Below are 27,940 nucleotides of genomic sequence, written 5' to 3'. Positions count from 1 at the left end.
TACTGATGTACATTGTATAATTTGTTGAGAACAAAATGCGGTCAGTGGAAACAAAAACCCACTCAACCCACTGAGGGCTGGATTCAAAATCAAACCGAAAATCAAAGTAAAAAAATGAAATCACAGCTGATCCAACTTGTGTGTACTTCAGTAGTGTGTATAGCACCCACGTGCCTGTATACACTCCTGCCAACATCTGAGCATGCTCCTGATGGGTCAGTGGATGGTGTCCTGGGGGATCTCCTACCAGACCTGGATCAGGGCATCAGTGAGCTCCTGGACAGTCTGTGGTGGCACTTGGTGGCACCAGATGCACCGATACATAACGTCCCATAGGTGCTCAATTGGATTTAGGTCAGGGCAACGAGAGGGCCAGGCATCAGTGCCTTCATCATCCAGGAACTGCCTACACACTCTGGACACATGAGGCCGGGCAATGTGCTGCACCAGGAGGAACCCAGGGCCCGAGTTTTTCATTCCAATACCAGCAGTCAGGGTACTGTTGGCTCTAACATGGAGGTCTGTGTGACCCTCCAAGGATCTGCCTCCCCAGACCATCACTGACCAACCACTAAACCGGTCATGCTGGATGATGTCACAGGAAGCATAACATTCACTATGGCGTCTCCAGACTCTTTCACGCCTGTCATATGTGCTCGTGGTGTTCTCTAACGAATGCCAATGGAGCTGCACGGTGCTGGGCTGTGAGCACAGGTCCCACTAGAGGATGTGGGGCCCTCATGCCACCCTCATTCACTAGCAGGAGACCAAACTAGAGAAGAATCAGTCAGGAAGGATAAGGAGAGAGCAGCTGTCTGTGGACACCACATGTAAAACCATTCCCTTTTTGGGGCTTGTCTTGCTTTTGCCTCTCCATTGCACCTGTTGTCACTTTGATTTGCACCAAAGCAGCTGAAACTGATTCACAGTCACTTGTGCTTCCCACATGGACGGATTTATACTACATTTTATTATTAATACAGACAAACACTGAGTACTATTACATAATCGTACCATCAGCCGGTGTATGCTGTTAATATAGACTTGCTACTCTGCTGCAGAGTCTACTACATTAAGTACGCTGCTGTTAGATTCTGCTGCAGATTTTATCTCCATATTGTCTCTGTTTGATTCTTTCTTTTATTTTTGTTTAGTTTTTTTTACGTGCCACTTATCATTTATTTCTTTCACTTTTTCTATTTATCTGTACTAATTCTGTCTGTCAGCTGAATCTTCCCGCTGGGGATCAATAAAAGTTTGTGTTATCTCATCTTAATGGAGTTTATATTGAGCCAATAAAGGCTAAACTGCTGTAAGACGAGCCTCGCTGCACGGCTCAGCAGCAGACTGGTGTTACAGTAGTGGTGTGTTTTTCAGCTTGGGTGACTTACTGTGACTCGGCAGATTAGGGTCCTGAGTTTGGAAATGTTTCTTAACTGAGAAAGTGATGATACAGGTGGTTTTACAAGATGTGAGAAAAATCTGATGATCTTATCCTTGCATGTCTCTTCCTCGGCAGATGTATGTGACGTGCACGGTGCAGGCGAAGGGCACTCGTCTGGCCAAGCCGGTGCTGTCTCTCGGGCTCATGTGTCTGGCCTTTCTCACCGGTCTGAACCGTGTGGCTGAATACCGCAACCACTGGTCGGACGTCATCGCTGGCTTCATCATAGGCACTGCCATCGCCACTTTCCTGGTGAGACTCACACCTACAGAGGTCATATATGCTGTTGTATGTTTGAGGTGTGTGATTGGAGACATAGTGACATGTATGGAGCTTACCACATGTACTTTGTACACATACAGACATAAACTCATTCTACTTCAGATCCCTTCCTGTCCTTTTAGACTTTTAATAGGGGTGCAAAAATGTATTCACTTAAGAATCAACCATTTTTTATCTTCAGTGTTTATGACTCACACTTTGGTAAGTCGTGAAATACATGTTCGCCGAGCGACACACAGTGCTGTCCCAGATGTAAATGCTGAAATGAAAACAAATCAAACAAAGCAAAGTGAAGCACGTCACACATTGTTATATCATGTCCTTCTCATTTGTGCATTTGACTGTGTCACTGTTCCACAGTAAAGTCACAGCACAGCAGTGAGCTGGGCTGTTGCAGTCAGACCTTGTAGAAAGCTTTGCTGCTGCTGCTGAGCGGTCAGTAAATCCCTCCCAGCTGTTAGACTGTCGCCTCGTTACACCACAATGCCTCATTTTCTGTTTCTACACATGTGAAATACAAAAAAAGGATTTGAAGTTTGGCTAAGAAACAAAAGTATTCCAGTGAGTAATGTAACACACAATTTTTGCTGCAGTTCTGAGGAATAAATAGGGCTGCAAATAATGATTATTTTCATTATCAATTAATCCACTGATTATTATAACTGTGCCGGTGACAGTCGTGGCCAGAGGCATCATGTTTTCGGGTTGTATGAATCATTCATTTGATGTAGCTCCAACAGACAGCACATCAGAGAATTACGGCACTCCAGGATTATAGCACCCAGCATACCGACACAACACCACTTTATCCTTTAAAACACAACTCACAACTTAGATTAATTTTTATGAAAAACATAAATAGAAAGCTTTGTTTTCTGGTTTTCTCTTCACCACGACGACGATTCATCTTACGCCCCATTTTACCCTCACGTGTGACCCTGAGATACTTGAACTCCCTTGTTTGGGGCAGTAACTCACTCCCAACCTGGAGGGGGCAATCCACTGTTTTCCGGCAAAAAAACGTGGCCCCAGATTTGGAGGTGCTGACCTCCACCTCCTCTGACACCTGTTACGCCGAAAATGGAGGCAGACCCAATACGCATGAATGCTCCTAAATTATAAGCTTTTATATGACAAAGCTATTACGACAATATTGTTATGATAAACCATAAACCATAAAACAAACAAAGCTATTACGACAATATTGTTATGATAAACCATAAACCATAAAACAAACAAAGCTATTACGACAATATTGTTATGATAAACCATAAAACAGAGCTCAACGGGCCTGTATTTGGGACAGGCCTTTAATTCCTTTGACGCAAAACTGTTGCTCAGCAAAGATCAGAAAATGCAATGTCCCATGCTTGTTTACATGAAATCTCAAGAACACCTCAAGGAAATTTCTTCAAATTAAGCACAAATGTTTATTTGGACTCAACAATGAACTGAATAGTTTTTGGTGAATAAAAGTCAAAGGTCACTATGACTTTGTCCATCTCATTCTCGTGAATGCAGTATGTCAAGTAACGCATGGAGGGATTTTTTTTTTTTTTAATTTGGCACAAACATCCACTTGGACTTGGGGATGTACTGATTAGATTTTGGTGGTCATGGGTCAAAGGTCAAGGTTGCTGTGACCTTTCATGCATCTAATTTTCATGAACACAATGTCTCAAGAACAGTTAAAAGGGAATTTCTTCAAATTTGGCACAAACATCCACTTGGACTTGGGGATATACTGATTAGATTTTGTGAAGGGATTCTGTTCAAATTTGGCACAAATGTTTATTTGGACTCAACAATGAACTCAATAGTTTTTGGTGAATAAAGGTCAAGGTCACTATGACTTTGTCCGTCTCACTCTCGTGAATGCAGTATCTCAAGTAACACATGGAGGGATTTTATTTTATTTTATTTTATTTTTTTTTTCAAATTTGGCACAAATGTCCACTTGGACTTAGGGATGTAGGCTACTGATTAGATTTTGGTGGTCATGGGTCAAGGTTGCTGTGACCTTCCATGCATCATATTTTCATGAACACAATGTCTCAAGAACAGTTAAAAGGGAATTTCTTCAAATTTGACACAAACACTCACTTTGATGATGTGTTGAACAGATTAGATTTCGGTGGTCAGAGGTCAAGTCTTTCTGACCTCATCTGTCTCATTTTGTGAACGTCATATCTCAAGAACACCTTGAGGGATTCTGTCCAAATTTGACACAAATGTTCACTTGGTCTCAACAGTGAACTGAATAGTTTTTTGGTGAATAAAAGTCAAAGGTCACTATGACTTTGTCCATCTCATTCTCATGAATGCAATATCTCAAGTAACGCATGGAGGGATTTATTTTTTTTATTTTTTTTTTTTCAAATTTGGCACAAACGTCCACTTGGACTTGGGGATGTACTGATTAGTTTTTGGTGGTCATGGGTCAAAGGTCAAGGTTGTTGTGACCTTTCATGCATCTAATTTTCATGAACACAATGTCTCAAGAACAGTTTAAAGGGAATTTCTTCAAATTAAGCACAAATGTTCACTTGGACTCAACAATGAACTGAATAGTTTTTGGTGAATAAAGATCAAGGTCACTATGACTTTGTCTGTCTCATTCTCGTGAATGCAGTATCTCAACGCATGGAGGGATTTTTTTTTTTTTTTTTTTTTTTTTTTTCTCAAATTTGGCACAAACGTCCACTTGGACTTGGGGATGTACTGATTAGATTTTGGTGGTCATGGGTCAAAGGTCAAGGTTGCTGTGACCTTCCATGCATCATATTTTCATGAACACAATGTCTCAAGAACAGTTAAAAGGGAATTTCTTCAAATTTGGCACAAACATTCACTTTGATGATGTGTTGAACAGATTAGATTTCGGTGGTCAGAGGTCAAGTCTTTTTGACCTCATCTGTCTCATTTTGTGAACGTCATATCTCAAGAACACCTTGAGGGATTCTGTCCAAATTTGACACAAATGTTCACTTGGTCTCAACAGTGAACTGATTTGATTTCGGTGGTCAAAGGTCGAGGTCAGTAGGACCTTGCATTTGTCAATGCAGAGCCCCCACCATAGGTACAGTATTGATTAGACGCAGAAGTAATATCCATACATCCTAAAGGCCTGTTGATTTTAGTGATTTAAATAGCCCAGGCTATTCATTGAAGTTTTACAGTATACCAGGATTCAAATGTTCAGCATGTAGCAGGGTTACAGAGTTTAGATGCACTCTATACAACACAATGATTACACCCAGTTGCTGTATATCTGTGTTGGCTGCGTAGCAGCACGTGCTGAGAACACAGGCCTGCGTTCCCTCGTGAAAAACTATATTTCAAGGCTTGTCTTCCCCTCACAGCTGTGCTATCATGAAACACACACACAGTGATGATGAGTGGGCCCCAGATACAGCACGTTTCCTAGCAGCAGCTGAAAGAAAGTAGCAGCAGAAGATAATCTTCCCCCCCCTTTTTTCCTCTTTCTCATCCTCTTTCTTCCTCTTGCGTTTGACAGAGAAAGGCCAGTACGTTCTTTGTTGTGGCTAGAGGGCTTTGAGAGCAAGAGAGGGTCTGTGATAAGGCCTCGCTCAGCCTCTCCACTCAGAGCTCCAGTAATGTTGGCCTTGGTTAAAGAACACAACAGTGTCATCAGGGATGGATGGAGATAGGAAAATACAAAGACAACAGTCTTTCTTTTAATACCAGAGAAGCTGACTACCCTCTACTCCTCCTCTTTCATCTCCTCCTTTCCTTCTATCATCTCCTATTATCTCCTCTCCTTTCTTCTCGTCTCATCTCCTCCACCTCCTACTCATCTCCCCTTGTCTACCCCACCTCCTTTCCTTCTCTCATCTCCTCCACTGCTCTCTCTCCTCTCATTTTAACGTGGCTGCCTCAAACAAATGGCTCTCATTATCACAGCGAACAGTGAATCAAAGAGCAGATTGGCCCACTCCCGGCTTTGCAGTGGTGCTATTTTATATGTGCAAATTATCTCCACAACAGACTGCTGATATATTGGGAGCAGTAAAGCCTATAAAGGGCCTGCAGATGGGTTGGTGCATAACAACGTGGTCTCAGGTCTTGAGAATTAAACTCATAAATGGGGCCGTCTAATTTAGAAAATCTTAAAAAAAAAATGTTCTCAGACCGATTAACATGAGGAAATAAACCAACATTCAGGAGCCTGAGGCTAAAAACACACCTCACGTGTCAGTAAACACGTTGGTGCTACCTGGGTCTGAATTTACTTGAACAGTTAGGTCTAATAAAGTGCCATTAAATCTTACAAGACTTATCTTATTGTATCTTTTAACTTTGTTTGTACTGGCTTGTTCTATCGTCTTGTGTAATGAGAGGTATCAGCTTTACATGGTGTTTCTCTCACAGCTCTCACGGCATAATTTGTAGCAACAGCAGGCAGCTGTTTTCAGGGAAAAGCTTGAATAACCCACCGTACTCTACCTGCTCAGGACCAAACAGCAGACAGACACAGTCAGAGACTAACTGGTGGACATCAAGAGACAGAAAGGAGTTCGAGGAGATCAAAAACAGAGATAAAAGAGAGTGAATATTGGACATGTTTGCACAGGAGGTGTTTCAGGCAATCTTCCATTTGTCCATCACACACTCGTATAATGGAACAGATGCACATTCTGTGCATATGTTGATATTTTTGCTAATTGTGATGTCATTTCCTGGAGTATTGTCAAATGCTTTATATCCCAAAAATCTGTACAACCAGAGCTAAAAGGTTATGTACGTCAATAAATCATAATAACTGATGACAGTATTGAAAATAGTTGATAGTTTCATCTGCAGTAGAAATATTTCCCCGGTGCCTACACTGCTGTTTTCTGGTATTTCATATCTCTAAAATCTGAACAACCTAAAAGCTAAAAGGTTATGTGAATCAATAAAGCATAAATATGATAAAAGTATCCAAATTCTGTCATAAATTAAAAACAAAAAATACAACAGACATTTCTATCGACCTGCTCCTCTGCTCCTCTGGTGCCACCGCACGTCTTCACCACCTATTGGATCGCTTGTAGCATAACGTAATGACATCATCGCAAGTAGACAATGTGATGATGCAAAAGACCGAAGTCTTAGCTTGCTGCTGCTGCAAAAAAAAAAAACACTATCTATGTTAGTGATTGTTTTAGATTGATTTTAAACAGGATCGGGACGATGCTTTGGCATCATCGCTCATTTTCACCGTCTATTGGACGGGTTCTAGCATAACATAATTACATCATCGCACACAGACAACAGGATGGCGCGAAAGACGGAAGTGTTTGCTATCAGTTGCAAAAAGAATGAACACTCTAGCTACTGTATTTTTTTGTATTATAGATCAATTTTAAACAAAATCATGAAAACAACAGCCCCCTTCAGCAAACCTGTAGAAGGTCCATTTTCAGAGAATGAATCAGTCCAGCTGCCTACACAAGCCTTCTAGCAGCTTGTGCTATGTGTGTGTGTGAATGCACTCCAAAGAGTATTTTTACGCTTCAGTCTATTTTCATCTGTTTTGCACACATAACTAAAGTTATTGTGTGTTGAGCACTGATGTGACGCTTATGCTGCTCCTCATGTGTCCACACAGAAGGTGGCCAGAGACACAACCCCAAATTAATGATGTTTTGTGGTATATGCTTTGTAGCTGCTGGATGTGTAAATAGGCAATTTGCCATATCAACTTAAAAGGTGATAATATGTCAGTTTTGTGTTCATATGTTTCCACTGCCCCCACGTGGCCAAAAAGTCAAATATTGCGGGTTTATTCTTTGTAGTGATGGCCAAATGAAGCCTCATGAAGCATTTTCTTTACTTTCTGAGCCCACTAGATGGCGCTTTTTGTTGAACAAAAGGTTGAAAGCACACTGAATTGCCATTCTCTGAGCCTCTCTTTTTAAACCATGAGCGCCATCTTGTGGGCTCAGAAAATAAAGAAAATGCTTCGTGAGGCATCATTTGGCCATCACTAATTCTTAGGCTTTCTTGCGAGTACACCCTCAAATGTCCAGTCCTGTATTTTGAGTCTCTTTATCTACAACAAACCAAGCAGCAACCTCTGAGGCAAAAAAATGAGGCCAATGGGAAAGCGCCACAAACTGCAGTTCGTTAAATGGCCACTTGAGGCTGACTCCAAAACAGAGTGAATCCCCAGAGACCCCCATGTTTAAATGCCCAACTTTCCAACAGAAATAAACATGTTTACATCCTGGTACCAAAAACAGTTTTGGTCTCTGTATCAAAGTCCCACATGTTGAAGTATCTTTAGGCAAGATAATGAACTCTAAACTGTGTAAGTGCTGTGTCCTGACGATAGCATAGGTCGTCCCCTAATCAGAAGATCTGCAGTTCGATCCCGGCTCCTTCAATCCGCATGTTAAAGTATCTTACACTGTGTAAGTGCTGTGGCCTGGAGGTAGAATGGGTCGTCCAATAGTCAGAAGATTGGCACTTCAATCCCCGCTCCTTCAGTCATTATTATGGAAGTATCTTCAGGTGAGATACCAAGCCCCAAACTGCCTTCCACTAATCCAAAGATCGACAGTTTAACCACAGCTCCTTTGATCTGCATGTTGAAGTATCTTTAGGAAAGATACTGAACCCTAAACTGTGTAACTGCTTATGAATGCACTCATAGCCATAGCAAGTCCATTTAATTATTTTGCCGAAAGCTAAATTTCTGTCTGCTGTCGTTTGCATGTGTGGCCTGCATGGGGCAGAGCTCTGGTGTAGGAGGGCACAACAAGAATCTGGCAGGGTGCAGCTTATTCCAGCACCCCTCTAGATCGTGGCCTGAGAAGCAATGAATGAATGCTTGGGAACAGAGACCTTAAGTGATCCAGTATTTGCAAAATTACTGTATATTTTGTGCTCACTTCCTTCTAGGCTAAATGCGTATATATTGGCTAATGTCTTTTATTAGTTAAAGCATGTGTAAAACACTGTTTGTCCCAGTTCAGTTGGGGTGTGGCTCATGGAACAGAAACATGATTGTCTGTTTGTGGTTAATGACTTTTCTCAAGTTTTACGACCCTCCATTCAAAGTTCCCAGGTTGCACTGCTCTGTAGGATATAATGGACTGCAGAGGACTCCAGCCCTCAGAGTTTCTGTGGATCTCCTCTTTGCTCAGCCAACTTGAAATTGGTTATTTCATTTTGAACCTCAAAACCACATTTTGCTCCTTATTAGAGGAGCTCATGCAACACCCACATCCATCATAGTTACAGTAGCGCCCCCAGGGAAAAGTCAATACACACATATGTGACCTACATACTTGGGTTACTCATTTAATCAGGAATCTCTATCAGTCCTTGAAATTCAGTTACACACATTTCTGTCCTCTGCTGGGAGACACTTGTGTGGGGTGTGTGTGTGTGTGTGTGTCACTGGGCTGTAGGTTATTTTCATTTATGTGCGTGTGTGTGTTATAGGTGGTGTGTGTGGTCCATAACTTCAAAGGCAAGTTACTGCTGAGCGAGGAGTCACCAGCGGAGCAGCGGCCCAACACAGCCATGCTGAACATGGGCCGGATGGAGAGTCCTCTGGAGAAGTACATCGCCTCACAGGTCAGCACAGCTCACCTGCGCTCAATAATAATAATACACACCTTTTTCATGTCCTGGATAAAGTCTGATCGCCCATTTATGCTGAAATACTGTACGTCTGTATAAAGTGAACTCTCGGTTGATATTTTTGTTCGAACTTTTATAAAGCTGCTAATGATTTGAGGATGATGGCAGCCTTAGTAATATTCCATTGTAAAATTTGACAGTTTTCATGCAGTCATACAGTTGTGTTTTGTCACACGTACAAATTCAGATTGCTGAAGTATAAGAAATTAGAAGCCGAGTTTTAGACGATACGATACAATATGATATATTTGCCTTGGACTCAGGAGCTGCAAGTATTGCTGCTTTACAATAATAGTCCAGAGGAAATGAAAAGCAAACACCATAAAAAAGCAAATATAAAAAAGCATACTACAGACCTGATTGGCTGCCTCCATTTTGACGTTGTGTTCACACCGAGTGCAAATAAAACAATTTGCACGAGTGAATTACATGTAAAGTCAATATATAGAGGCAATTAGACACGAATTCCTGCCGGGCAGCATGATGAATGTGATGTGAATGACGCAAAATACATTAATTAAGCAACATGATTAAAGTGAGCAGTGTGATATCCAATAGCCAAAGCACTGAGATCCTCCAGGGATGTGTGATGCCAGGGATGTACCGGTGGAAGTTCGTTCATTGAATTAGCGATCTTATGTGTTTAACGCAAGTTATAGTCAGCACAAATACTCTAGCATTCAAACTCGAAACGTTTAGCGTGAACACAATATCAGTGATTCAGAGCAGCAGTGTTGTGCTCACTGACAGCTGTTTCTCCCATTGGAAACACTCGGCCAACCAGAGCTTTTGACAAGATTAAGAGTCAGGATGTTTCTGTGCCAGAGCATTAAAAAAAGAAAGAAGAATTCTCCCTGCGTGTTTAAACAGAACACAAAGCAAATTCTGGAGGTGATGTGATTGCATACAAAGACAATGGACATCCAGGGAGGCACAAATTGTTGTAGACATTCGGAAAGTGTCTCCGCTTAAGCGAAGAGACATGTTTACACAGCACTAATAAAATAACTTCTGACAGTCAAAGTCCTGACATTTGATTTGGCAGCACACCTTGAAAGGTTGAATGTGAAGTGACAGGTGTCAGCTACAATCACTCAGGATATTACACATGATGCTGCTGTCAGTATTCTTAGCACAATACATTGTAGGTGGTTTCACCTGCCAAATCGTACCACTAATTTCCACAGGAAACATTAAAAATAACACTAAATAAAAATAATTCATAGAGATAAAATTCACAAACACCCAACAGAAATTTTAAGTGATAAATAAAACTTAGAAATATAGTTTAACATCAAGAAATAATTTACTCTTTTACAGGAGCATACTGCTAAATCACAGTAATCTAATGTACAGAAACTGTAAAGTTACATTTAAATTCAGTTATTTTTCTGGAACTGCTAAATCACAGTAATATGCAGGTGTAACTGCTGTGAGATCACAGTACACAGCTGTCACTTCACAGCCGTTTACTGTTAAAATGACAGTAACTTACTGTGAAAGTGATGCAACTATAGTAGCCAGTAATTTACTGTAAATGTACAGTTATTTTACAGTGTAGGTATACTTTGAGAAAATTCCCATCTTGATCTAACCCTGGTACAGAGCATGCATTTGTGTTTGTATTTACATCATGTATGGATAAAACTGAACGCTAATATGTTTCTATATTTTAGCCTTTGCTCATCTTTTCAGTTCTTCTTGAGCTTAACACCAACCATTAGTTCTAATAATATAGAGTACAAGTAGCAGTGTCTAAATTTTAATGACACACTTACACACACACTGCTGCTGTAGGAGACGGATGATGAAGATGAAGAGCCTTCCTACATTAAGGAGCGCGTCCTGGCCTTCCTACACTGGCTGCAGGGTCTTGACTGGTTCCAGCGTCTCAGAAAGAAAAGGCAACAAACTGTGAAGTGGTTTCAAACCTGAGTTCTGACAAATCTCTGGACAAATCTTCTCTACTTTTCTTTTTAGTCCACATTTGAATTAGACGAATTCGATTGGCTGATATTGTTGTGTAAATCAGGTCCAGCCTCTGTCCTGTTAGGTTTGTGAGATACTGGAGTGTAACTTTCAGTGTACATGGTGGTTTCTATCCACCACCATGAGGGTTGGGCATCGTCTATTGAATTAGCATATGATGATGTCCACAGTGAAACATTCTGATGTGGCCGGGTGCCACAGAGAGATGGGCGCATGACTGACAGCCATTTGCTTTGCAATAAAACCAACAAGCCAGGAAACTGAATGACGTGTGAAATTTGGAGGTCAGGCCAGTGGTTCCTAAACATTTCATGCCACATCCACCGTTGAGGCTAAAAACTGTCACTCCAACAAGTAAATCAATTGCACTTGTATCAACTAAAACAGCTAAATCGAATTTTACGGAGATAACACCACCATGAGCATGAACTGTATATTTCTATACATGCTTGTTTCTCGTTAGTTTATATACAAGGCTCTTCTGCTGTATCGGCATCCTTCGGATTAGACTTTATTTGTTTGTTTGTTTGTTTGTTTGTTTTTATGCCAAGCCAGCGATAGCCATGGCTGGAGTCATTATGTTTTCGGGTTGTCCATCTGTCCTTCAGGGAGTTTCCTCATATTTGGCACAAACTTCTAATTGGACTGAAAAATTATCTAATTCAAATTTGGTGGTCTAAGGTCATAGTCACTGTGACCTTGCATCTGTTTCATTCTCATAAACACAGTATCTTAAGAAATCCTTGGGGAAGCTTCTACAAATTCGGCCCAAACATCCACTTGGTCTCAAGAATGACCTAATTCCAATTTGGTGGTCTAAGGTCAAGGTCAGTGTGGCCTTGCACCGGTCTCATTCTTGTGAACACAATGTCTCAAGAAGACATTCTGGGAGTTTCTTCATATTTGGCTCAAAATGTCCACTTGGACACATGAATTAACTAATTAAAGTTTGGTGGCTTAAGGTCAAGGTCACAGGGACCTTGTGTCCGTCTAATTCTCATGAGCACAATATTTCAAAAGGGCCTTTGAGGAGTTTCCTCAAATTTGGCCCAGATGTTCACTTGGACTCAAGAATGTACTAATTCAGATTGAGTGGTCTAAGGTCAAGGTCACTGTGACCTTCCATCAGTCTTATTCTCATGTACACAATATTTCAAGAAGGCCTTCAGGGAGTTTCTTTAAATTCGGCTTGAACATCTACTTGGAGTCAAGAATGAACTAATTCAAATGTTGTGGTCAAAGGTCAAGGTCATTGTAACCTTATAAAACCTTCACACAAATGTCTAACAGAATAAAATAATAAAATGACAAAGTTTTAATCCCCAAGGTCAAAGATCAACTTCACTGTGACATCATAATATTCTGCATAAAACATTTCTGGCCATTACTCAACCTCATATCTCAACATCAAGAACGCCTTCGGGGAGTTAATTGAAATTTGGCCCAAATGTCCACTTGAACTCAAGAATGAGCTAATTAAAATATGGTGGTCTAAGGTCAAGGTCACTTTGACCTTGCGTCCGTCTCATTCTCGTGAACATAATATCTCAAGTTGTCCTTTGGGAGGAGTTTCTTTAAACTGCACTCAAATGTCCACTTGGATTTAAAAATGAACTAATTAAAATTTGGTGGTTTAAGGTCAAGGTCACTGTGCCCTTCTGTGTGAAGTATCCATGTTTTTACGGACATGGATGTAAGCTGTTACTGCTACTTATCTGGTGCGTGTAGGCATATAACTGTAAGGTGCCTGCACGTATTAATCTGTCCTGATGTACGCGTGATGTCAACAACAAGGACCTTTGTTAATGACAATCTTTTGTACATGTGTTTTAAATACTATGAAGCGAGCAGGACTAATCACAGAGCTGCTCATGTTTGGAGCTCACATACTAAACAAAAGTGCGGGATAGAATGAGAGAGATGCATCTGCTCTCCTTCCTGGACTGCATCCTTCTGAGACGTGTGCTGTCATTAGAAGGACTTATGGTGATGTGGTCACAGAGTGTTAGAACAGTGTGTGGCCACAAACATGCAGGATTAAGCACCACATGGCAGAAGATAATACACATGAAGTGTTCACTCTGAGTGCCTTGAAAAGCTCCATTCTAAAGCAAATAATCAGGATTACACAAGTTTTCCCAAAGCCGACTAAAACCAGATCATCATCCCACTGTAAGGGTCTGCATTTCAAAATTTGCAACAGTGGACTGAATGAATTAGTGAACAGCAACATCAAGACAGGTAATTATAGTATAAATTATAGGGCTATATGTGTCTCTGAGATTCAGACATAGCCACATGTTTCTTGTTCACGCACTGGAACTCTGATCCAACTTGTAAACTCATGTTGGTTAACGCCAGACTGAAGCTGAGCCCATGAGTCCTGTGTGCTTGGTATGTTTCGGGTGTAAGATGCAGTTGGTCGTTACAGTAACTTGATTATTCAAAGGAATGCTAAAAGGATAGGGTTACAGTTTTTCAAAGACCGTCTCAATACAATCGCATGTCCACCGACTGTCTGTATGAAGGTGATTTCCTGGTCGGAGGTCAGATGCAGCGTGGAGTTATTAATACTGTGCACCTGCTTTCAGAGGCATTTAACATTAATAACATCACACGATATCAGCCAGTGGTTTCACATCTGCATGTTATCTCAAAATGTGAAAAATATTTGTTGTGTTCTCTTTAAATGTGAAACAAATTTGACAATAAGTGTCACAAATTTTCATAATTTCAACCGTTGTTTCTTTTCGTTCCTATAACTTTATATTCTCCAAGTTAAATGGTGAGATCTGGGAACATGGAAATGTCTTTAAAGGTGCAGACACACCAAATAGCGGCGATGAAAGCCAACTGTTGCGTCGTCTACGTCGCCTCACGTCGCCCTGTGTCAGTTGCATTTGAACACACTACACGGACTACATCCGACGGCCAAGTAGCACGTACGTTCTGCGCCTGCGTGAGAGAGAGCGGAGTGAGAGAGTGGTACATCCTGTCAGCCGAGGGGTTTCCTATCTGTGCAGCCGAGCACCGCAGCACCTCCACGGACTATTACATCCAGACGGTCCCGGTGTTTCCTCCTCAGGCTCCACTTCACTCAGCTGCCCGATAAACCCGCTGCTTCTTCCCACTTTAACCTGAATAACAAACCAGGGCTCGGTGCTCCGGTTGGATCCAAACGGAGAGCCGGGGCTAGCTCAGAGACTAGCGGAGGCTAACTGGCTGTGCTTCCCTCCGGTCATGCTGCGGCTAACGCTCCGCTAGCCGCTCCCAGCTAGCTCCGGTTTGTTATTCAGGTTAAAGTGTGAAGAAGCAGCGGGTCTGTGGGGCAGCTGAGTGAAGTGGAGCCTGAGGAGGAAGCACCGGTTAGCCCCGGTTTCACTACAGGCAGATTCACTCGCTACAGGGGCGAGGAAATAAAACCTGAACAGCCAATCAGAGTGATCTCTCTCAAACGTCAAGCTCCGCCACTGATTCAACATGCTCAATCGGCCGAAAAGCCGCCGACATCGAGGTGCCGACGGTGCGGGACACACCGCAAAAACTAGGCCGACAGACGCTCACCGACGGCCGACTGTCGGCTTGGTGTGTCAGGGCCTTTAAATGGAATGAGACGGATAAAAAAGCACGAGCAGTGAGACGATCCATCGTATTGTCATAGAATGCTTCATATGATATCCTAAGAATTTGCCCCCCACAAATGAAATTGTGTCTTTAATACAGTTACATAATTAATGTAAAGTTAGGGTTTGGGAGACGGACAGACTGACACAGTCTCACACTCCCTTCCAGTAAGCCTTCATACTGGACTGTATGTGTGTATTATTCAGTCCAGTCAGGATCTTTCTGTCGACGGAGCACAAGGCCTTTAACCAAATCAATGTAAGTTGGTCAAACTATGTTCCTTTGGCCCAATGACTACCCATCTGTTGGGCTGGCAGCCATCTTGGTCCACAGTGACCAAGCCACTTTGTATCCCATGAAGCCAAAGAGAGGATGAGGCTGATGCAGCCAAACTAAACACTGTCCAGAGTATTTGGCACGTGTGGTTGAAGTGCTTTTTCCTTCTTTGTCTTTGCCTCTGAGTGAAATCTTTGTCTATCCATCTTCTGAATTCACGATGCCAGATGTAACAGCGGCGTTTCTATTTACTCCAGCCTGCTGTGTTGTCTTTCCGCTTCCTCTAACAAGATACACATTTAGCAGCCAAACGTAGAAAACACACGACTCCTATCTGATGATTCAATTCACAGCTTCCTGCCGAGAGAGCCTGCGCTCAGTTGTCTGACAAAGAACAGAAAATCTCACACTCTCACCTCGGCTATGGCAGGCTTGGTGGAAAATTGCCTGCTCTAAAAATAGCTCAGCCTAAAGATGCCTGAAAGCTAAACAAGCCACAGCGAGTGAAATGCCAGGGCAGGAAGGAACCTTTGAGCAGAAAAAAATGAATCCCACGCTTTTATTTAGTTACTTTTTCCTCTGGAGTCGAGTGGAATGGAAGATGCCACAGCCACACATTCATCACTGGCTAAGTATGACTTCCCTGAAAGATAAATTTAATGAAACAAGCTAATCATCTGATCCGATTTTTACACCAAATCTGCTTTGTAGAAAACTGGACAGATTAAAGCCCCCAAGAGGAGATCATACTTTCTCATCTTGGAGAGTGAATAATTGCTTGTTTTACTAGAAACACATGAGGAAACTGCCAAGTGTAATATATTTCCTCCAGTATAAATGCTAATATCTCTCCTCAGTCATCTGAAACATCTAAATGATGAAAAGGGAGACAAATCATTGGCTTGAACTTGCAACCTCAACAGACTGCTGGATGAGATTATTTTAACACTGTCAACAGCCTCCAGTAAAAAAAAAAAACATCTGTTACATAATAGGGGAGGTCAGTCATCTGATTTTCCTCACAGATGCTGTGTTACCCCTCATGTAGGCGAGATTCAGCTGAACACACACAAACATACACTCCACTGTGGTTCAGGTGTGCAGATTAAGAAGTGGAGTATTTTAAAGTTAGAACGTGTGCTGGTCAGATAAAGATACAGCATTGCTAAGATGAGTAAGGGACAGATGGTATGCACCCCAGCAGCAACCGCTGAGGCTGAAAAATGAAGCCAGTGTGGAAGTGCCACAGACTGCAGTTCATCAAATGGCCACTTGAGGCTGGCTCCTAGAGAGAGTCAATCTCCATAGATCCCCATGTTGAAATGTCCAACTCTACGGCAAAATGTTTACAACCTGGTACAAAAAACAGATTTAGCTAATTTCAACATTCATGACAACTGTACGGGGGGTTTAATTTTTCTTTATACACACTTGTTTACATTTTATCAAGACTAAAATTACATATATTTAAAGGCGGGGCCACTTTCAGTTGAAAAAAATAACGATAACCATCATATTATCTTGGCAGCATGGTGGTGCAGTGGTTAGCATTGTCACCTCACAGCAAGAGGGTTCCTGGCTGTAGTACGGTACGGCTCATTTCAGTTCAGTACGCTTCTTTTCTGTTCCCACCAGAGATGGGGGACTCGAGTCACATGACTTGACTCGAGTCAGACTTGAGTTGCAAATACGATGACTTGAGACTTGCTTGACTAATGTTGATAAAAGACTCGACTTGACTTTGTATTCATGACTTGAGACTTGACTTTGACTTGAGACAGATGACTCAAAAGGACTTGGCTTTAATTCGATATTAAAGGCACGTTAATCACCATTGGGCGTCACTTCTGTTTACGTTCAACAGTGTTATCAAACACAACGGAGCTAGCTTGCCCCTCCCCTCGTCCTCTGTGACTCTGTCATGAACAAGCGATAGCTGCTGGTTAACCTGGATTTATACACCTTCAAGGGATAGTGCACCCAACATGAAAAAATTCAGCCATTATCTACTCACCCATATGCCGAGGGAGGCTCAGGTGAAGTTTTAGAGTCCTCACATCACTTGCAGAGATCCAAGGGGAGAGGAGGTAGCAACACAACTCCACCTAATGGAGGCTGACGGCGCCCCAGATTCAAACGTCCAAAAACACATCATTGAAACCACAAAATATCTCCATACTGCTTGTCCGTAGTGATCCAAGTGTCCTGAAGCCCCGACATAAAAAGTTGTTTGGAAAAACCTCATTTGAACTCTGTTTTTAGCCTCATTGTAGCCTGTAGCTCTGACTGCCTCTCTGGGCACTGCACTCACGTGTGCGCACCTGCACGAGACCATGAGACATGGGCACTGCATTCATGTGTGTGTGCTGGCTTTCGCTGGTCTCGCGCTGGCTAGTTAGTGCAGCCTGGACCCAAATGTTTTTGTTGCCATTTGCGGAGCCTAGGCTGCCTACAGAGACCGGACTTTTTCACAGCATATTCAGAGGACATACTAGCAGATTGTGAGGAGATGTTCGCTGTATGTGACATATGACTTGACTTGTGACTTGCTTGACCTGAGCAATGACTAGGGATGGGTCACGATTTTTGATTTTCGAATAGTCGTTTTATTTTTGAAAAAGCGATTTTTTAATGCGACTATTACTATTCGCCGTCTTATTTCCCCCCCTTTATTTGACATGCAATTCAGCTCCTAACCGCACGAGGGCAGTCTAGGATTACTACAGCGGTGTGAGATGCTCTTCTACAAACAGGAGAAACATGCAGAGACTACTACTCCGTGAGGAATGTCTGCAGTCATGCGGGCTTTCATAGTAGAGCGCACTTCCGCGTTGTAGTTTCCTGTAAAAATGTCCGTGAAAAATCCCCGCGATGTGAAAAATACATGCCGAGCAGTCACTGGTGTGCACGCACAGGGCTTGCAGATGTCCGCTTTGAGTCCGCGCAGACCTCCGTGGAGTCCGTTCCGCCCGGGGGGGGGGATTATTCGAAAAACTGTCGAATACTTGCCACGATTTTCGAATAGTGTTTTTGCTTGTGTTGCCCATCCCTAGCAATGACTTGACTTGACTTATAGCAGGGACTTGATTTGCTTAATTCTCACCACAACTAACATGGGACTTGCTTGAGACTTGAAGGTAAAGACTTGAGACTTGAAGGTAAAGACTTGAGACTTGCTTGTGACTTGCACATGTGTGACTTTCTCGCATGTCTGGTTCCCACAGTAAAAGTTGTGGATGGTACCAACAGAAGCGTTCCTTAGCGTCCCCATGTTTGGTCCCCCCTCTGTTGGGGTACCTAGCACACAGATCTGGTACTAAAAGGTGGAGCTAGAAACCCTGCAGTCTGATTGGTCAGTAGAGGACGCTCACTCTGGTTTTATGTAACCTCTGTTCATACATCAGTAAACTACAACTATAAAATGAAAGAGAAAAAAATAACTTCATTCACTGGGCCGACTGCCGGCAACTTTTAAGGTGGAACGTTAACTTGTAATGTTACTCAATGCATGAGTTGATGACGTGAATCCATCAGCACACCTTAAATTTCACTGTGACAACTTTGACCATCACTTTAGTTTTTATATGACACACACTTTTAGTAATGACTTTAAAAATATAGATTAATTTGGAGCGGATTATGTGAAGGTCATATATTCTAATCCTCACTTCCTGTGGGCTACAGCAACACTAAACCCCTGAGCTTGCCTGAGAAGGACTAAATGCACAAATCCCCCTTTGTTTTTTTACAATAGTGGTCTGTGGTCTGGTTAAAGAGAATTCATGGCGAAAAGAAACACTGACTGTTTGTAGAGGATGTGAAACATGGTCCCATTTGTGCTGCACACCCAATCATCCACTTCTCACTACTCGTCGAAAAACAACCAATGCTGACATTTTTTTCTGAAAAGGACAATCTCAATAGAACATCCTCTGCTCTGCTTAGCACTGTAGCTACTTGAGGAAGCAGCGAGGAAAGCACTCTCCAGGCTTGCATCTCTACCCCGCCCTCCTCCTCTTCTCTTGCTCCACAGCCAAACACACTCTGAGGTTGGATTAGAAAATCAAAGCTTCTAGTCTCCATGAACAAGCATCCCCTGCTGCTGCTTCTTACTGCCATTGTTTTGCATGCTGTGATGGCTGCTAATCAGGCCTTGGTCTCCTTCTCTTGAAATGCTTTGATATATGTTTAGGACTTGATGATTGGAGTGCTGTGATGGTGTGTTTTGGAGTTACTGGGGTTCTGAAAGGAAGATTCCGGTATATTTCCATCTAATGTATTTCCCATATGTGTAGCCATTGTGACTCTGAGTCGCGCTAACTTTGCACTTGCCCAACACATCCTCACTCCGACCTCGTCACATATTGACATTTGCTCATGGACCTTCCATGTTGAGATATGAAGTGCAAGGTACCCTGGGTGTGTTGGTTGTTGACGTTCTGGGACGCCGTGTCAACCTCAGATTTCAAAATACAGTCTCTGCATACAGTCTCTCAAAATAAACGCACTGCGTCACAAATTGGCATTTTTTCCATCAACACACGCACATGGTTGGGTTCATGAAAAAGAACAGGGTTGGGTTTACAATCTTATGAGAAGCGAACTCTGGCCTTCTCGGTTAAAGTCGGTGGTTGTTGGACCTATCCACCACCCCACCTGCTCGCCCTACTCGGACATCTGCCGCCTTCATTTTCATTGTTGACCCACAGTATTTCCCCTGACGCCACTGGGCACCTTTAAACAATAATGGCAAGCGTATCATGCCAACATGAAAGGAGGGCTTTTTTTGTTGATGTCTGATGCCAGAAGTCACTGCCCAACAGACGTTGCGCTAGACTTTTTCGTCGCCGGTCATTTTGACCGACAGGGTCATAAAAATCCGGTCATAATCTATTTTTACCGGTCATTATAATTTTCATTTTTAAATGATAATAAAGATATTCAAAGACATTTAATTTTCATTCGTTCGTATTTAATAAATCCAACAAGCAAGTTATAAAGTGTGCATTAATAAGGACATGAACGAAAAGATGAACAGACATCCACACACCCGTGCCATTAGGCTTCGCCCTGGACACACCGGACGTCACTAACGCGTCCGGTGTGTCCAGGGCGTTATGTAGTTATGTCTGTAGGCTCGGTGACACAAAATTAAAATTGTAATGAAGTGATTATGGTATTGAAAAATGTGTTCGGTTATGCACTGTTGTGTTATTTTAAATCATAAACATGGTATTTTCTCCTCACGTTCCTCACTCAGTGCGTGCTGTTATTTTATTTTGAAAATTGGCCGGATTCTCTCGTCTTTTCTGTGTCCGACTTCCTGTTTGGTACGATCCGCTCTATCCAGCTTGACAGAAGCGCTCGCGGCTCGCGTGAAAAATAGACCAGACGCCGAACTGAAGCGCTGCCTCCGCGGGCGCTCCGCTCTGCTCAGCGGCCTGTGTGGACAGTCAGATAGGTTAACATGGGCGCTGACTGAAAACTGCCTCCGCTGCTGGGCGCTGTTCCTCGGTTCCGCGTCCGGTGTGTCCAGGGCGTTATGTCAACAACGCTACATGAAGCAGATGAATGACCTTTTCTCTGCAGTGTGAAAACGGCAGCCACTTAAACCACTGACTGTGCACTCCGCCGCCAAGTGGGCAGGGGTGGTAATTGCAACCGCTCAAAATGACCGACGGCCTTCAGATTTTCCAGTCATTGTTGTAAAAAACCAGTCAATGACCGAGAATATCCGGTTAACGTGACCCCTGCTGCCCAAGTACCAGTTTTGAGCGACTTCAGAGTGAGACCTGGTTGACTTGCCCGCTCCGTTGTAGACATTCAGGGAAACAAGGAACTGTGCGTCATCATGCACTGGGGCAAGCCCCCTCAAAATAAATGTGAATCCGACACAAATCATTTCAAACACTTGTCTTTATGTCCCACCCAAAGTAATCACAGGAGGCAGCTGCCTGGAATGGCCATTGTGGCTAACTGCATAGAAATCTACAACTCGGGCAGAGTGCAACCTTAGCACGACCCAGAGACAAAGTGGTCACATTTATGGGAAGTACAGCAGGGGGAATAATGCCAAATTATCAGATTTGAAACTCCTGTTTTCTTGAATTGAGTGAAAACCACCTTAAACAATAAGTTATTTGGACTCTTCCCTCATAGATATATTTGTGGCTTAAGTCTACGAGTCACATAACTCTACGAGACATCATAAGACTCTTCTAGCTACTGATGGCTGCTTTCCAAAAGTCTCAAATTAGTTCTGAGGGATTCGTCCAAATAAAAATGTCCTGATGGACCAACTTAAAAATCTTATTTCCACCGTCCTGATTCTCTTTCTCTCCTCCTCACAGAATCACATCGCCTTCGCTGAGGTCACATGACGTGGAGTCGGCCGTGTGGCAGACCCATTGGACGTCCACGCTCTTCACCGTCCAATCCAGCTAACAGGAGTGCAGCGCTAAAATCCATTCTCTGTGTGTGTCTGGTCTGCGGTATGTTGTTCTATGTTGTCTTTATCAGGCCCCTGTTGTCATTTGCAGCTTCGTGTATTCAACGAAAAAAAAAGAAAGAAAGAAGAGTCAGTAACCCGGCGGGACAGGCCGCTTCTGCTTTCTCCATCTATGCACTTATTCTGAATTCTTGTTTGACTCTCGCCTCCCAAATGAAGCTTGTTGAGAGGCAAACCTGGAGCGGACTTGTTGCACACTGTGGGACACTAGAGGCACAAGTGAAGAACTGGATTGCACCATCTCAACTCTGCCAAGGTCAAATATGTTCTCATGCTTTGGTTTTGTTGTGTGCAAAAAGAGAAAGATGAAAACCCTCTTTTGTCCTGTTGCTGACGTTTTGATTTTGTTGTCATCACCTTTATACCGTTCAAAAGACTGTTGTGAATATCAGATTATGACAGTGACAGCTGGGCCCATATTTATCAAACTCATTAATGAGAAATTCTGGATTTAAATGAAAGATAAAAAATAGTTCACTCACACATAAGAATAAAAGCCATTAATATAACTCTTTAGTCGAAGAAAGCTTTATTTCCATTTGCAGTATTTAATTTGGTGGTATGGCTCTGTTCTGGGACCACTCCGCACTTCCACGTGCCTACTGTACGTGGAAAGCCTTAAGGCAGAGAGAACAAACCTCCCTGCCCTTCCATGTGTCTCCATGGAAAGTCTAAGGCAGGGAGAGCAGCAGCAAAAACCCCTCGGGAACAGATAGAGCAGCATCAATGACAAACAGAAATGACATTGATAACTCAGACACAGCATGAAAAGGAGGAGCTGGGGTGGAGGCAGGTTGCAAAGCAGCTCGCAGAGGAAGCAGCAACAGTAGGCAGGACAGAGCAGTTTAAATAGGGCGCCCTGAATGAGATTTGCCAACTGGTTGCAGAGAAAGGAATCTTGTGATCTATCAGCTGACTCCCTTCATCAATCAGCTGGAGATCAGCTGATGTAGCTGGGATGTGAGCTGAGCTTGACATTGTGTCCTGCCTGAACTAACGCTGTGCTCAATTTTTGTGAGCCTGTCCCGGCAGGAAATGCAGCGATGTCTCTGTAAAAAACATTTACTTTTACTGGCTAAAAAAATGTGGGTGCTGCAGCAAGACTCACCTGAAAACAACTGGGTTTGTTGTTTGTTGGTCTCGAGCAGTGGTCTGCAGGCTCACTGATGCGTCACCTAGGTGCCACGCCATCCGCCATCCCTTTCAACACCGATAACAAAGTCAGCTCAAATGCTGATATGATACATATGAAATGTACAGATGTACAATGCCAACATTTTCTTCTGGTGACTGGGCTGTTCTCTCCCTCACCATCAGTCAGTTTGCAGTCAGTCATGAGACGGGAATCTACAGCTCCAGTTTGTCTCTTGAAGCAACCTTTTGTCTGGTTAGTGACTGAGCTAGTGGGCTTGCTAACTGGCAGTTAGCTTGCTAGCTAGTTGTGAGCAGTTATCAGTTAGCTTGCCAGACAAGCAGTTCACCAACTAGACCCAGGTGGTTCCTCCAAGCCTCCTGCACCACCTATTTAAAAGGGCCTGCAACTGAACTTTGCTGCGCTGCCTCTTGTATTGGGCAGGCACAAAGGCTGGAATTAATTTGTTTTCTGTTTCTTTCCATAAACCTGTTACTCTTCATCACTTTTTCTAGATTCGTCTTTTCATGTTTTCTCAGATGTACAAGTCGTAGGAGCAGCAGAATTTCCTCCATGGCTCCAGTTTGGTCTTCTTTTGTTTCCATTAAACAATTTCCTCTAAATTCAACGATGCTTGTTATTAAGGCTGTAACATGCTTCTCCCACCTACTCCCTTTTCTACATGGCCCACAGAGACATTTAACTGTATCATTGGAAAACAGACTCAGTCCCTTTGTGTCTTTGTAAATTATAATCATAATGGGTAAAACTAATTTAGCTGGCTAAATGTTTTGGCACAGACAAAGGTACTTTCATGCCAGTAAAACTGCTGTGTTATCAGGAGTGAAAAATAACCCTTATGAGCCAGCTTGAGACAGCAGGGCCTCAGAGTTCAAAAGACAATGCTTGTCTAGCAGTGAGGGTTTCTTGCAATGAACATGTTGAGACATCGTGCCCTCTGCCCACCCTCCAGTCACCAGTGGTAAGCTAATGTTAGCCTCGGCTGCTCTGTGCTATGTGCATAGACTGTATATAAAGATGGATGACATGACAGCTCCGAAAAGTGAAGCCAGATCATCTGGATGTCTGGCTGCAGTATATAAACTGCGTCCTGTCATGTTAGCAGATGGGACATGGGCCAAACTAAAAACAAACTTTTTCCAAAGATGGTTTCTGTCATTTCGGTAGCTCTTATCTCGCTGATGTTTGTTCAAGTACTTGTTGTTCTGATCATTTTGGTTGTAACAAGTATTCTGATGTCAAAAAAGGGGGATTCATTACCAAAGGTGCTGCTCACAATTGGTCGGACCGGTGTACGGACGGGAGCTTGATACTGTGCAGACTCTGGCTCTCAGTGACGTCACAGGCTCCAGATTGCAGCGGCTGTATCCAGGATGTTTTGGCTCCATTTTTGTACAGTGGGTGAAAGCGGAGGTGCGTAATCCATCTTCACAGTCTGACTGCACACTAGCCATGTTGAGTGGAAGCTAGCTAGCACCGCGACTCATTTGCAGTTACTGCTGGTAACGCCAGCCAGATAGTAGGACGACGTTGGTGGCGACACTGGTTTTCCCCCTTGGTCGCCCCGCTGAGCAAGCGCCCTCATTTTGCACCGCAACCTCCTTTTAGCATAGTTAAAGAAGTCCAGTATTTTGCACTTTGAGCCCCATTTCTGTGTTGTTTATGATGAAATAGAGCGGCTCAGACCAAAATAGTGACGATTGCTTCTTTTCAGAGAATTTGTCTTTCCCCTGCCTGGCTTAACACTGCTGCCTATGGCCATGTGTGAACCTGTCCTAAAACCACCCTAAATGTTTGTTTTCCAAGCCATGAAACTCACAGAGTGGTCAGTGGTGTTCGTTGATGTTCTGAGAAGAAGGTTGGCGCTGTGTTCAAAAGCATCGTTCAGCGAAGGTTGTTTACAAGCGAGAAATCCTTTGTGCAGTTGTTTGAACTTATTAAAAACACTTTTTAGTTCGTTCTCGTTCTTCCTCCAGGAGCGCACACAGCACTGTCGAGATGGCATTTTCGCTGAGCTAAAAGACTACAGTAGCTATGTTTCCATCCAAAAGTGATTTGAATCATTGGGAAATGTGCATTAAAAGAAATACAAATCCTGTGTGTTTCCATTAAATGAACGGACTTTGGTGAAAACTACGAACTTGCGCAAGTTTTCCGCAGAACCAGAAACAAACACTGTTTTCTGGCGGTTGGCAACCAGCTTGTAAATGCATTACCGCCTTCCCGACCCAGAGTGTGGATATCACCATGGAGAGAGGTGCGCTACGTCAGACTTAATTCAAACATAACTGTTTCCATACCCCGTTTTGCGAATCAGCATTTTTTCGAATCAACCAAAACCCGGCTAAAGCGAGCGTATTTTAGTTTAGGGATTTTAATTCGAATTTTGGCGTTTCCATCATAATTTTCTGATGCGATACTTCTAGATGCGCATCTAAACAGGCTGATGGAAACATGGCTAATGACTACAACCTTGTCGTAAACAACCCCCTTTCCCTGTCCAGTGGCGGATTACTACCAATGGACAATGAGGCTTCTATAGAAAACCAGTGGATTAGACAAAATGTCAAATAAATCATCACGAAAACCACAGTTTGCTACGATTTTTATGTCAGAACATCTACGAACACCACTGACCAGTCGAAAATTAATGTTTAGGGTGGTTTTAGGACAGGTTCACACATGGCCATAGGCAGCAGTGTTAAGCCAGGCAGGGGAAAGACAAATTCTCTGAGAAGGAGCAGTCATCACTATTTTGGTCTTAGCCACTCTATTTCATCATAAATAACCTAGAAATGGGGCTCAAAGTGCAAAATACCGGAGTTCTCCTTTAACTATATTAGCACCACTAGCTGTGCTAACACTGCTAACGGTGCTAACAGAGCTAACAGTGAAGTTAATAATGCTAAAGGGGGTTTGCTGCTCAAATTTAAGCCACATAATCACAAGGGCAACCTGGTGGGAGACCGGAGAGAGAGCAAAATCTTTCCACGGCAATGCTCTTCACTTTGGACGGCGTTACTGGTTGTAATTGCAGACCGAAGCCGCTAGCTAGCTCCCACCAGACACATTTGGTGTGCAGTGCAGAGCAGCCAAGCACAACTGGGCAGTAGGCGCTATGTTTCTGCATATTAACATCAACTTAACTGAAGAGCAAATTAACTTTTAGACCGACATGGGTCAAGAATATTCTTGGCGGTTAACCTTTGACCTACTTGGAACTTTGATAAATATGGGCTCAGGTCAAAGTAGCAAATTAGAAAAACTGCATAACTTAATGTCTTTTTATTTATGTCATTTATTACTGCTGACGTCTCTATAAGGGTGTGGGGTGTGTGTATATCTGTGTATGTGTACAATATACAGTATATACAGTCAACTTCAACCAATGAAAACACTGTACACTCTTTATTCTAACAAAACCGTCAAAGGTTTCTTAGCCGCACCAGACAATCACCACCTCTCTCTTTTTCCTTTTATCTCTCTTTCTCTCTTCTTTTGTAGTTATAAATAGGTGTTGGGTGTGTGCTATGAGGTGTAGTAGTCCAACACTGTTCATGACAAATAGACATGGTGAAAAGAGCACACAGTCTCTGCAACCCATTGTCAAAAGAATGCAATTAGCTTTCTGTTATTCATGTGAAGGCTGAAAAATACGATGGTCAGCATGACTCACAGGCCAAAACTGAGATTTTTATGCATTTATTAGTCGGATGAAAATCCCTACTCATCTTACTTCTGATGTTTTCTGCTGTGTCAAATCAGGTTAGAGTCATGTAAGCAAATCTACAGTTGAGATTTTTCCTCCTCTTTTCTCAGAGAAAGGATTTATCCATGGCCTGTGTCTTCAGTATCAAACAGACATGGAGACGTGCTGGGCTGCCTTCACAGTCGCACTGGGGAAAGGCAGTCTCTGTAGTTCCATGTCACAGCCAATCAGTACATGAACGTCTTTGATCATCAGATGGGCTACAAGTTTTGTTGTTGCACTATTTCTTCTCTAAAAGTTCTATCACATAGCTCAGTGTGACGTTAAACATGAAAGAAAAGCTGCTCTGCAATCTGGTTTCAGTTACATTTAATCATCAGTTATTATTCCTCATAACAGATATGATGCAGTTTGTTTTGATGTACAGTACAGGCCAAAAGTTTGGACACACCTTCTCATTCAATGCGTTTTCTTTATTTTCATGACTATTTACATTGTAGATTCTCACTGAAGGCATCACAACTATGAATGAACACATGTGGAGTTATGTACTTAACAAAAAAAGGTGAAATAACTGAAAACATGTTTTATATTCTAGTTTCTTCAAAATAGCCACCCTTTGCTCTGATTACTGCTTTGCACACTCTTGGCATTCTCTCCATGAGCTTCAAGAGGTAGTCACCTGAAATGGTTTCCACTTCACAGGTGTGCCTTATCAGGGTTAATTAGTGGAATTTCTTGCTTTATCAATGGGGTTGGGACCATCAGTTGTGTTGTGCAGAAGTCAGGTTAATACACAGCCGACAGCCCTATTGGACAACTGTTAAAATTCATATTATGGCAAGAACCAATCAGCTAACTAAAGAAAAACGAGTGTCCATCATTACTTTAAGAAATGAAGGTCAGTCAGTCCGGAAAATTGCAAAAACTTTAAATGTGTCCCCAAGTGGAGTTGCAAAAACCATCAAGCGCTACAACGAAACTGGCACACATGAGGACCGACCCAGGAAAGGAAGACCAAGAGTCACCTCTGCTTCTGAGGATAAGTTCATCCGAGTCACCAGCCTCAGAAATGGCAAGTTAACAGCAGCTCAGATCAGAGACCAGATGAATGCCACACAGAGTTCTAGCAGCAGACCCATCTCTAGAACAACTGTTAAGAGGAGACTGCGCCAATCAGGCCTTCATGGTCAAATAGCTGCTAGGAAACCACTGCTAAGGAGAGGCAACAAGCAGAAGAGATTTGTTTGGGCCAAGAAACACAAGGAATGGACATTAGACCAGTGGAAATCTGTGCTT

General features: G+C 42.7%; 1 protein-coding gene across 2 annotated transcripts in view; it reads left to right on the top strand.

Moving 5' to 3' along the window:
- Positions 1-22,286, top strand: part of plppr5b (phospholipid phosphatase related 5b) — a 175,148-nt gene extending 152,862 nt beyond the window's left edge. For both annotated transcript variants that reach the window (XM_033638552.2, XM_033638553.2), the window contains 3 exons: positions 1,520-1,696; positions 9,182-9,316; positions 21,622-22,286. In XM_033638552.2, the coding sequence (XP_033494443.1) occupies positions 1,520-1,696; positions 9,182-9,316; positions 21,622-21,651 (342 nt within the window). In that variant the 3' untranslated portion in view covers positions 21,652-22,286. The remainder of the gene's footprint in view (positions 1-1,519; positions 1,697-9,181; positions 9,317-21,621) is intronic.
- Positions 22,287-27,940: the final 5,654 nt, after the last annotated feature.

The sequence above is a fragment of the Epinephelus lanceolatus genome, chromosome 20, assembly GCF_041903045.1.
Source record: "Epinephelus lanceolatus isolate andai-2023 chromosome 20, ASM4190304v1, whole genome shotgun sequence".
Taxonomy (NCBI): domain Eukaryota; kingdom Metazoa; phylum Chordata; class Actinopteri; order Perciformes; family Serranidae; genus Epinephelus; species Epinephelus lanceolatus.
Note: the sequence above shows the minus strand (reverse complement) of the source record. Positions and strands in the feature narration are given on the sequence as shown.